At 47.2% G+C, this 12,277-nt stretch overlaps 1 protein-coding gene across 5 annotated transcripts in view; it reads right to left on the bottom strand.

Moving 5' to 3' along the window:
- kdm5a (lysine demethylase 5A) overlaps nucleotides 1–12,277 on the bottom strand; it is a 48,566-nt gene that overhangs the window by 11,512 nt on the left and 24,777 nt on the right. Inside the window, exons 20-28 of one of the 5 annotated variants that reach the window (XM_088923808.1) lie at nucleotides 10,702–10,840; nucleotides 9,656–9,835; nucleotides 8,127–8,282; nucleotides 7,267–7,818; nucleotides 6,484–6,627; nucleotides 3,516–3,569; nucleotides 2,069–2,231; nucleotides 1,490–1,713; nucleotides 169–585 (exon numbers count right to left, since the gene is read on the bottom strand). In XM_088923808.1, coding sequence (XP_088779934.1) covers nucleotides 169–585; nucleotides 1,490–1,713; nucleotides 2,069–2,231; nucleotides 3,516–3,569; nucleotides 6,484–6,627; nucleotides 7,267–7,818; nucleotides 8,127–8,282; nucleotides 9,656–9,835; nucleotides 10,702–10,840 — 2,029 coding nt within the window. The remainder of the gene's footprint in view (nucleotides 1–168; nucleotides 586–1,489; nucleotides 1,714–2,068; nucleotides 2,232–3,515; nucleotides 3,570–6,483; nucleotides 6,628–7,266; nucleotides 7,819–8,126; nucleotides 8,283–9,655; nucleotides 9,836–10,701; nucleotides 10,841–12,277) is intronic. The other 4 variants (XM_088923804.1, XM_088923806.1, XM_088923805.1 and 1 more) reach the window with 4 other exon arrangements.

Raw genomic sequence — 12,277 nt, 5'->3', positions numbered from 1 at the left:
GCCTCTCTGTCTGTGTGTGTTCGTGCCCTGTGGTGGACTGGTGTCCTGCCCAGGTGGTACCCTGCCTTCTGCCCACTGTGTGCCAGGATAGGCTCCAGCTCTTCCACGACCCTGGATTGGATAAAGAAGGTAGAAAAGGGAAGGGTTTGATAGCAGGAGTCCACTCACCTTGTCCTTGCAGGGCCGCTGGCAGTTCTTGGCGGCACAGACGGCGTTCTCGTCGTCCGAGTCTTCGGCGCCGGACCAGTCGTACTTCGAGGGGATGTCCAGCACTTTCTTCTCCCGCTTCTTCTCGGGGCTCTCCCTGGCCGCTTCTGCCTTGGCGGCGACCTTCTCCTTCCTCTTCTTCTCCTTCTCCTCCTTCGCGAGCCGCTTGGCCAGCTGCTTCAGCTCCTTGGACTTCTCCGGGCTCAGCTTCAGCTTCTTCTTCTTGGGCTTGCCTTCCGCCTTCTTCTGCTCCTTGGACTTGATCCGCCCCTCGCTGGCCAGCAGCAGCTGCTCCGCCTTCTCCAGCCTCCTTTTCCTCTTCTTCTCCGGGTCCTTAGCCTTGAGTTTCACCGGCTTCTCCACCAGACCTTCGTCCTGCTGCGGGGACGAACCACAAAAGGTGAACGGGACGGCAAAGAAAATGGGGAACGAGAAGGAAGGCTACTCGTTTAAAGAGAGGCTTTACAATCCTCGCACAGAAAGGCTGAGCAACAGTTTGTTGCATGTCTGCACATCACAAATGTGGGATGCGCTTTGTAATCTGTGAAAACGTTGCTCTCTTTTCAAATTTCCTCTTACATTTAAATTACTTCAGTAATCTTGGATATTTAATGTTATTTTTTCAAATCAGTACTATACCACCACGTCACTTTGTGGATGAGAAAGCCAGCAGCTATATCACCCTACAATTCACAACTGGCAGCCCCACTGAAGCTCAGCAGGTGTGAGCCTGGCCAGACCCTGGAGGGGAGACTCCTGGGAAAAACTAAGGTTGCTGCTGGAAGAGGTGTTAGTGGTGCCAGTAGGGGGCGCTCATCCTGCAGTCTGTATGGTTTGTAATGCCCCAGTATAGTGATGGGGACACTATACTGTAAAAAGGCGCCGTCCTTTGGATCAGACATAAAACCAAGGTTCTGACTCTCTGTGGTCATTAAAAATCCCCGGGTGTACTTGACAAGAGTAGGGGTGTAACCCCGGTGTCCTGGCCAAATTTCCCACTGGTCTTTACCAATCATGGCATCCTTATCATACCCATCTATGAACTGGATTCATCACTCTGTTCTCCTTCCCACTAAGAGCTGTGTATGGGGAGCGTACTGGCGCACTTCGGCTGCCGTCGCATCCTCCAGGTGGGGCTGCACATTGGTGGTGGTAGTGGGATTCCCCATTACTTATAAACAACAAAGCGCTATATAAGTGTTAGGAATTATTATAATAATACAAAATCCCGATCTCTACATCGAACGGCCTGCGTCAGTAACGTCGGGCAGGGTAGAGTTACCTCCATGACCTGCAGGAAGCGCTCCTCCGAAGGCGGGTGCGTGGCCTGCAGGATCCTCCAGATGTGCTGGGTCTCGTCCAGGGAGACCTCCAGCAGGTCGCCCACCATCATCAGCTCCTCCAGCTGGGCTTTGGCAGGGGGGGACAGCTCCAGCACCGGCGGCTCCAGGCTGCGCGGCACCAGGGGGGTCTTCCTGGGCTGTTTCCGGGGGGTGCTGCTACCTGCTGGGGGGGCCACACGCCTGGATCATTCATCGCTCGCTTTGAACCGCAGCAGAAAACCCCCTGCGATCGCCTGCACTAACAGCAGACCTGGTTCTCCAGCTGCAAGTTATTCAAGAGAGCTTTATTTTAAGCTCCCACAGTGGTGGAGGGGAAAGGACCGATACAGTTTTATAAACGACTTTATAAAAAGTCTTTACAGGCGTCTGACTTTCATAAATCCATCTAAAGACTACATGACAGGCCTGATTTTGTAGCCTGATTCTTACTTGTGTCACTGAAACTCAATCACAGAATAAGACTTTGATATTTTTGACTCCCCTGTAGGAATGAGAGAGAGAGAGGTGTTGAGCCTTACTCTGCGTGCAGGATTTGGAGGCGGAGGAGTAGGCGTGCTCAGCGCAGAAGGAGGGCGTGGCCGGCCACATGTGGCTGACGACCTCCTCCGATTTGACAGGGATCTCCTCGTCGCAGAACAGGTTGGGCTCCAGAGCGCTGAACGGCTTCACGCTTCCAGGATCCTGAAAGGCAAACGACCTCACAGTCCATTGCGTCTCGCATGCAGGGGTTATACAGCATAACTGTCCAATTCTGACCGCTGTGTTTGCAGATTTTCTAGGTCTAGCAGCAGCTCCTGAAGACCTGGGAGAAGCTGTTAAATTGATCCATTTCAGCCATTAACCCACTGGTTTAGCTTTTTCAGATCTTGTTTGGAATGAAAACGTACAGATACACCAGCCCTACTGGACACCCCTGGTTAAATATAACCTTGTCTAGTCACAAATTGCACAATCGGGAAGGACAATGAACAGGTAGCCCCCACATTCCAAATAAAAGAAAGATGCCTCTGAAACTTCACTGAACAGCTCCAGAAATTTAATGTTGCTGTAGTAACATAATGATACTCATCTTTTCTCTTTGTCCGCAACTATACAATGAAATAAAAAATGCTCCACCTAATGGGCATTCCATTTACTGTGATGGTGTAATAATGCAGTTTTGGTCACTGAACAGTTCTCTATAATATCAACATTTTACTTGAAACAATCTACACCCAAAACATTTATGCCTGTTTGCATCAAGGTGCATTATGTAAGAAATCAGGGCAAAAAAAAGGGCATATTTTAATCACTTAAACTTCAATTTAAAGTCAGTCTTTAAAGTCTCAAGCTATTTTAATGCTTGCTTAAAACCGAAATAAGCTTACTTTTCCCCCTAAATTCTAGATATATAAACTTAATGATGTAAAATGTAAACCTTCCCAGGTGGTGGTCTAAACTGGCACTTAATAACAAAATATCTCAGGTAGATTCAGCTAGGAGAAACAAATTTAAGACAAATGAAGCAGAATCCGATTTTGTTGATGAGGAGTACTCCACTGAGTTTTATGTAACCAGATGTTTTTTTTTTGTGTGCGGTCTCACTGAAGAAGATATAACAACCAGCTCAAAATCCCACAGAGGAGGGTTGAGGCTTCTCAAAAAAGTTGCAGGTTGGGCTCTTTTGAGTAATAAAAAACAAAATTCAAAAAGCACAGTGATGTTTATATTCTAAAATTAGAAACATAAATTCATTAACTTGGTTTGACGTTGTAATTCATTCAAGAAGTACTGAGCCCAGTTGTGTTTAGCACACAACTGACCCTATCTTACACTGTAACCAATCTAAGCACTGTCAGAAGGGGATGGAAAACTCCAGGCCTGCCTGAGGGTCACCTGGTTTCATTGCAACGCTGATCTTAATAAAACTAATTCTTTGGATACGAAACACTATCGCCTGTTTTTTAGCTCTAAATCAAAAAGTACCTGTAAGATGTGAAGGACTCCTGCCCTCAAGCACTGGAGTTCTCCATTCCTGATCTACAGCGACAGACAGGCAGGGAACAAAATCATTACAGGACTATTAAGGATGGCGCACAAGCTGAACCTCTTCAGTTCTGGCACACAAAACGGAAACAGTCCCTCTTCGGTGCCAAACAAATTACACAGCAGGCGAGTTGACCAGGTGAAAAAAAGTCCAGATAATCTTAATTTCTGAAAGTATCTCAATGGAAGCTACTGGACAAAGACAGTTATTTATTTTTTTCCATGGCTGGAAACGTCAGACTAGAGGGCACTTTTAACTGAGTGGAGTTCACATTCATGCTCATTTGAAGCAACAGTTTCCACAACTTAAAAAAAGCTAGTGAACCCTCAGGTCAACGGTATCCATGGCACCCAATGCCTAGTGCTGTGAAGATAAAAGCCAAACCAAACCCCACCCTCGGGATCAAACTGAGTCAAGGCTATAATCTGTAGGACGGAGGTCAGCAAGCCTGGTCCCAAAAGGTCTCACCTCTTAATTGCACCTATCGGTTTTCATAGTGGAACAAATACCAATAAAGCATTGATCTAACTACAATTAGAACTGTGGCTCTCCAAGAGCCTCAAAGGTTCAACGTGAAAGGAGGTCAACGGCAAATTTTAAATGGCAAGGTACAATCAAACAGCCAATGTTATTATAGTCCTACGGTTTTCTGCAAATCTATATCAGATGTAAACTGAAATATATATATATATTGTATGTCAACTATATATATGTAAACTGACCATCTTCCACAAGCTGTCAACCAAATGATAGGTGAAAACAAAACATGTTCGTGTGACCGGCAACAACTCTGGAATGGTAAAGTTATAACAAAGTTAAATCTCTCATTTGCAAAAGAACTAGAATAGCACAGTACATATGAATACTCAAGTTAACTACTAAATAGCTAGTACTGCACAAACGAATACAAACAGCCATTTCTAACTGCTTCATCCAATTCAGGGTCAAGGCGGGACTCTCAGCAAGCCACTATCCCAGCAAGCAATGGGCCAAAGGCAGGATACACCCTGGACGGGACAGCAGTCCATCGCAGGGCACACACACAAACACACACACACTCACGTCTAGGGTCAATTTTACCAGAGACCAACTAACCTAACAACATGTCTTGGGTCTGTGGAAGGAAACCCAGCATTATCCCACATGAACATGAGGAGAACATACAAACTCCACACAGACAGCACCCCTGGTCCAGAATTGAACCCATGACCCCAGAGCTGTGAGGCAGCAGTGCTAACCACTGCACAGCCCAGTAAAAAATAAACATGAAAACTTAATTTCAGAATAAAAAATTGCCCTGTTTCTAACATTACAGATCATGTTAAATGTTGTCCCTTAATTATCTCCACAGCTACCAATGCTGACCAAAAGAGACCCCAGCCACCTTTGAGTACTTTAAAACAGGTCACCCTACAATCAAGTTCATCCAGAAAAAAACAAACAATCTCTTACTCTGATTAACAGATGTGCACATTAAACGACATTAGAGATGGAGGACATAATGATGCAGAAAGAGTTACGAAAGACTGAAATCCCAAGAGTAGATCAATTAAGATTATGTGTGTTCCTTCAGGTCAGCGTTTCCCCAATCAGTTTGCCTTCAGACATTAACAGGAAATTTAGGAATTTAGGAAAAATCATATACATCTGAGGGGGAAAAAAAACATATTATTTATAAATAATATTGTTTAGATTTGGAGCAATCAAAGTGCCCTGTAGTACAGTCGATGTATGCATTCGACACGGGTGACACTCTCTGAGACAAGTGAACTGTGCATGGTGTGAGTCTGTCGTGTTTGATGGACATAAAAATAGAATGCCTGAGAGTCGCTGAGCAAGAGTTTCATGTTTCCTCCATGACGTCGATTCCTGCCAGGATAAAGCATAGTGCATATGCACTTTGATGCATGTGTGACAAATGCAGCTCCCACTGACAGCAGATGACTTCGGTCCAAAAGATCGGGTCTTCTGCAGCGGCAGTTTGCCACACCGTCTACATTTCAGAAGGGGTGACCCCATTAGGGTAACTGCCTCAGTGCATAAGCCATGCTACACACACTCAGATCATCTAAGCAAACTTGGTTTATGATGGTTACATGCTCGGGCGTGCACATCGACCTGATGGGATTTGATTGACTTTCTTGTGAAAGAATGGCGCCACACCCTTCCGGTAGAACTCCAGACACTGGTCAACTCTATGCCATGGTGATTAAGGACCTTTTTGGTCACAGGGGTTGGCCCAGCACCCTATTAAGCGACTTTAATTAATTGCTAATTAATTGCTTACACTTATATAGCGCTTTTCTGGACACTCCACTCAAAGCGCTTTACAGGTAATGGGGATCCCCTCCACCACCACCAATGTGCAGCCCCACAGTGGGGAGGAGAGCAGAGTAATGAAGCCAATTCATAGATAAGGATTATTAGGAGGCCATGATTGATAAAGGCCAATGGGAAATTTGGCCAGGACGGAAATTTGGGATTTTTAATGACCACAGAGTCAGGACCTCGGTTTTACGTCTCATCCAAAGGATGGCGCTTGTTTACAGTCTAGTGTCCCCCTCACTATACTGGGGCATTAGGACCCACATGGACTGCAGGGTGAGCGCCCCCTGCTGGCCCCACTAACACCTCTTCCAGCAGCAACCTCAGTTTTTCCCAGGAGGTCTCCCATCCAGGTACTGACCAGGCTCACACCTGCTGAGCTTCAGTGGGGCTGCCAGCTGTGAGCTGTGAGTTGCAGAGTGATATGGCTGCTGGCTTTACATTGGCGTTTCCATTTTTTTTTTGGTACCTCCAGCAATACGGCTTCCTGGTTTGTTCAATTGAGTGTGCGTCTTGGCCTGAACAAATAAGGCTCACGGGCAGGCTAAGAGCGACCAAATCGGTTGAGTGCCGTCAAATCACCTTCAAGTCGTAGCCGTACGTTTCCCGTATGTCTTCGTCGGAGTCGGTCTCTTCGTCGTCGTAATCCACGGACTGCCGCGGTGAGGTGGACAACCCCCCCATCACCCTGCTGAAGCCGGCCTGCTGGAAGGTCTGGATGTGTCCCTGGGGAGGTACCACAAAAACGACGCACGGTTATTTGAAGGGCTCGATCCCAGGAGGAAACGTGCCAGAAAGGTGAAAATAACAAAAAAAAAAACCCAGCCCTGTGCCGAGCGGATTGGAGCCAGTACAGTAGCTGGCTTGAAGCTAATAAGAACGGCTGATTATCGGAATCCTTCCGGAGCCGAAGGGTTAGCAGACTTCCTTGTGAACAAGGAAAAAAACGAGATTGTACAATTGACCAAACAAACACCCGCTGATTAAATTAAAATTTCGCTTGGGTAAGGACGAATAGCTCAAACTACAGACGTAGGTCATGCAGGCCAACTTGCGTTTCCGCTCACGATTCCTGCCAAGAGATAACCGATTGTTGACCTAATCAAGTGCAGGGGTTACTGCGGCATACGCCTCAAGAATACCGGTATGTGCCGAGTGCTCTGGCTCAGTGCTGCCATGGCAAGCTTACAATAACGCACTCCGTTCTCACCCAACAGAGGTAACCGTTTACACGGCTAGGCGGACTAGGACTATGAGGGTAAACTAGCCCACTCAAAAAACTGAGCAGCTCCCACAGCTTGAACCCCAGAGCTCCAACGATCGCAGTCCCCAGTTCCGCTAGTGCATCTGGGAAGAGAGTCTCACCTGGAGGTCTGGGTTGGCAGCCGCCTTCTGCAGCTCAGCGTTGATGATCTTCTCTGTCTTCTCCCGGGCCGCCTGCTCCACCATCCGCTGGCTCAGCACGGAGAGCTTGGCCAGGGCCGACGAGAGCTCCTCGGTGGCCAGCGCCTGGCGGGCCCGGTCCTGCCAGCCCATGGCCCGCTCCGTGAGGCACTGCAGGGCCTCGCCCTCGGGCAGGCGCACCGGCAGCTTCTGCAGGGACACCAGCAGCGAGAGGATGGTCTCCAGCCGGGGCCGGCGGGACCGCTGGCAGAGGGGGCACAGGAACTTCACCTCCTTGCTCTGCCAGCCCAGGCCTTTCTTCTGGGAGCCCGTCTTGGGCAGGGGGACGCAGGCGCTGTGGAACCAGTCCTTGCACAGCTCGCACTGCAGCATGAAGCCGCTGGCCGTCTTGCGGCACAGGCAGAACTTCACCTCCTCGATGCGGTCCGCCATGGCCATCTTGGCCAGGTTGGCCGCCCGCAGGGAGTGCATGGCCTCGATTTCTTTTTGCTCCTTGGTTTTGAAGGCGGCCACCTGCAAAGGGGGGGGGGGGGAATAACGCCAAGCGTGAGAAGGGAGTTGCAGCGTATGGCGATAAAAATTACGAATCCCAAAGGGGCGTCGGCTGTTGGGTTTCACGCATGGGTCTCCGAACCCAAAAGAAGACGCCTCAGTACTTTGAAGACCAGAAACAAGCAGACCAAGAAAATACTGAATCCAACAGCAAACCTAAATGAGGAAATAAGTGAATTTAAAAGCCAGTGATAGAAGCAGTAAGGATGGCTCTTCAGAGGCCATGAGATGCTTATTAAACCAAGAGTCTTTGCAGTGACTGGGCTTACCACGGTAGCAGGATCCCTAGCCTCCTCCGTTCCTTCATCCAGATCGCTCAGGCCTTCCAGGTCAAGCTCCCTCTCCTTCTCCAGCAGCTCCTTGGCTCTCTTGCGCTTGCTCTTGCTGTTCCCGTACACTCCGATATCCTGACGGGGGCTCAGCACCTGCGTGGATCATAAAGCACCTGAAACCCTCACGTTTCACTGTTCCACTCTGATCTGCGCATTCAAGGTCACAGTGTCAGTTCGCTGCCCGTTTTGCACAAACAGGTGTTCATTTCCGTGAGCTGTTTAAAGGGGAACCGCAAAGGATATTTTTTATATTTTGGGGTTAAAAACAAATCAGCATTGAACAATGCATTTCAAACTGCAATGAAAGTAAAACGGACACAGTCATTTGCAAAACCTCCAATTTACATCACAAAATAAGATGAAATTTTCAAGTATGTACAACGCCATATTCTGCCATTCAGAATGAGTCAACAAAACTGCCCCTGAGGTGTAGAGGCTTTATTGCACTGTAAACAGGCTTGTGAATACATCTCTTTTAATCCAACAGAAATACTGTTCTCGGCTTCGAGACAGTTTTCCCGAAAAATACTACTTGTTAGCTCCGCATGCAGATCACATTGGAACATTTGGTGCTCCAAATCGACAGTCATACTCTATCTAGGGGCTGTTCTAGAAACTAGAAGTATCAAAGTGATGGTAGCTAGACTCGCTCCATCAATCACGTGGTTTTAGCATTAGAATAGTGTTAAGTGCATCACGTGCAATCGAGGCAATTCAACTGAAAGAAATGCAGTCTGGAGAAGCAGTTCCTCATGAACTTTTACCACAGCACCACAGAAAGTATCCTCACTAGTTCCAATCAATGTGTGGTACAGCAGTACGGTACTACAAAGGGTTGTGGCAACAGCCAAGAGGATCATAGGATGCGATTTACCATCAATCGGTGAGATTCACACCATGCTCTGTCTCTGTTCTGTTCTACCCCCTGCACTCTGGCAAGTGGTACCAAACTATTAAAGCTCGGACCACTAGACTCAAGACCAGCTTCTACCCTCCTGCAGTACGCATCCCCAACAACAGCTAACTGCAGGGCAGTTTTTACATAGTCTACCATTTTTTTCCCCCCTCAGTCTCACTACTACATATTTATTTATTTTTCCACAATATATTATTGTTCCCGTGTCAACCACCATTGTGTGGTGTTGTCTGTTGTACTGTATGTCCTGAGAGATCAGCGTGATTAAGAATTCCAATGTATGTGTACATATTGCAATAAAACTACTCTACTACTAAGGAACAAGTAATAGGTTGATTCCATGTTGAAAAGAGAAGAAGGCTTCACAGCCGAAACATTGTGTTTTGTTTCTTCTCTTTTCAGCATGGAATCAACCTATTACTTGTTCCTTTGTAGCCTACGCATGCTGACGCAGCTCCCCACCTGAACTACTTACTCTACGATGTGGTGATATGTTAGTCATTTCGCACGAACGCCACGCTCCGTTTTCCGCGCCTGTACTCCGGCCTACCTGCAGGAGGTTGTAGGTGGAGTTCTTCTTGAGGAAGGTCCGCGCGGTCCTCTCTCTCCAGGCGCGGGCGGCGGCCACCTGAGACTCCACCTGCGGCAGGGCGTCCAGGCGCACGGGGATGGACCGGCCTCGTGCCAGCAGGCTCTCCAGCTGCTCCAGGTAGGCGTAGTTGCTCCCGTTCTGCAAATCGGCAGCAGGACGTGAGAACGGAACCGTGCTTGAATATCGCAGTACGGCACAGCATGAACATAAGAGGTCATTTGGCCTGACGTGCCTTTTTGATAGTAGCTAATTGATCCAAAGATCTTTTGTATTTTTATGTTCTCTTTCAGCCATTTCTTGAAAAAAGCATTGGAATCAACATTGCCAGATTAGTTTGTCCCATACTATCTCAGCTGTTTGCGTAAAGGGCTTTGTATCACCCTGCAACTCACAACTGGCAGCCCCACTGAAGCTCAGCAGGTGTGAGCCTGGCCAGTACCTGGGATGGGAGACCTCCTGGGAAAAACTAAGGTTGCTGGTCTGTGTTTCACTATTCATGCTGAAGACGTTTGCAAGACGTTCTGAAGAAGTTCGCAGGGTTGAACAATGCATTTTAGGATTCTGAATACTTGTATCAGATCCCCTTGAAGTCTACCGTGTTCAAGGCTGAAAAGGTTCAGTCTTCTTATGAGTTTTAGTGGGCTCCCAGTTGGGAGCTGCAGGGCGATCAGCTGCTGGCTAGGTCTGCTGACTTACACGAAGTTACTATTCCTAGAACATGCTGCACAAGTCACACGAGCCCCAGGAAAGCCAGTCTCGCGGGGAAACACGCATATATGCCAAAAAAGCAAACGGAAAGAGGTCAAAGCAAAATGATTCTCTCCATAAATCACTTAAAAATTCCAGTACACCAAACAGTTCCCAAGCCATCACATCTGGACTCGGGGCAACCGCACTGAACCACCAATTTCCTGAGAATAAGCGCAATAACGGAAAAGCAACAACGATATTGGGGAGCAGCGTTTTTCGGTACAGCGTGGAGGGCAGACAGCTGCTGCTCTCACCTGGATGGCTTCCACCTTGGCACTCCACTCCTTGGCTTTCTGCAGGGCCTCTCTCAGAGCCAGGACATTGGGGAGGTAGGCTGGAATGTTTTTTGCTTCCATCACTATGCTCTCCAGCGTGGACAGACTGTGGCGCGGTCTATAGAAAAAAAAACAAAGGAACTAAAAGCCATGCATTTCTGTCTAAACGGTTCATAGTGATTCACTCTGCTTGGCGATGTCCTGTATTTCAGATATAACGAACACCAACTGGGCTTTGTAAAATCAAATAATTATTCAGTAACAATGTGTCCTTTGAATTCAGCCATATCAGTATGCATATTCACACAATCTTGGCAGTTTTCCTCTTTATACCATTAAACTCAATTCGTAGGAATTTGAAAATTACCAAGGAAAAGGACAGTGCTAGAATACTCACATGGTAAGAACTGATTTAGGAGAGGAACAATATTGAGGAATTCAAGAAAAACATCAAAGAAACATGGAATAAAATGTATATATTTTGTGGAATTTTAACAACTCACTTTTCTTCTTTTTACTAACTGAACTCTTTAATTACCCACTTTATGATGCCACCTTTTTTATTGCTACTTTTGACCAAGTCCCTTATATGGGAGTATAAAGCAGGATTACAGTACAGGCACAATTAGCTTACACAGAGGTCACCCATGGCATGACTATATTAAGCTGTTAGTGGTGGATCTAGACTCCAAACCACATTTAATCAAACCACCAGTGTTTGCAGTGAGAGCACCACCTGGAGGCAGACTGGAGAACTGCAGAAAGTGTCAGGAAAAGCGTTAAGGTTAAGAGGCAGATTTCAATGCAGAGAGCATTGGAGGTTGGACGAAATAAATGAAAACAAGCACCACACATGCATGCTTTATGTTCACTCAGACTCCCTTTATACCTCTCAGGAAACTCTAATAACATTCAGTGGCGAAAGTGTCAGAAAAATTCAGAAAATTGGAAAGAGGGCAAACACTTTTTAACAGCACGCAATATACTCAAAAAATCCAATCAGCAACTGCATGACTTGTGACAAGCCTCACGATTCACGTGTAACAGCAGTTCGAGCTGAGACACTCACTTCAGTAATGAAATACTGAAGAACAGTTCTCCAGACTGGAGAACACAGGTAGCAGATATGGTCGTCAAGGTAAACGCCAGAAGGGAACACAGCCTCAGGTAGGCCATTGCCATTCTACGAGAAGCACATGGGTGCAGCTGGTTCCGAACTGTAGCAGAAGACAGGCATTTTCTGGCTAGAAGAGTACTACTACTTGCCAGCAGCCATTTCACCCTACAATTCACAAATGACAACCCACTGATGTCAAGCAGATGTGAGCCTGATCAGGACCTGGATCGGAGACCTCCTGGGAAAAACTATGGTTGTTTCCGGAGGAGGTGTTAGTGGGGCCAGTAGGGGGAGCTCACCCTGCGGTCTGTCTGGATACTAATGCCCCAGCATAGTGATGGGGACACTATACTGTAAAAAAAGGCGCCATCCTTCGGATGAGACGAAAAACCAAGGTCCTGATTCTCTGTGGTCATTAAAAAAAATCCCAGGGCGTTT

This window comes from Atractosteus spatula, chromosome 8 (assembly GCF_055471065.1).
Source record: "Atractosteus spatula isolate fAtrSpa1 chromosome 8, fAtrSpa1.hap1, whole genome shotgun sequence".
Lineage (NCBI taxonomy): Eukaryota > Metazoa > Chordata > Actinopteri > Semionotiformes > Lepisosteidae > Atractosteus > Atractosteus spatula.
The sequence above is the reverse complement of the archived record's forward strand: the minus strand, read 5'-3'. Positions and strand labels throughout refer to the sequence as shown.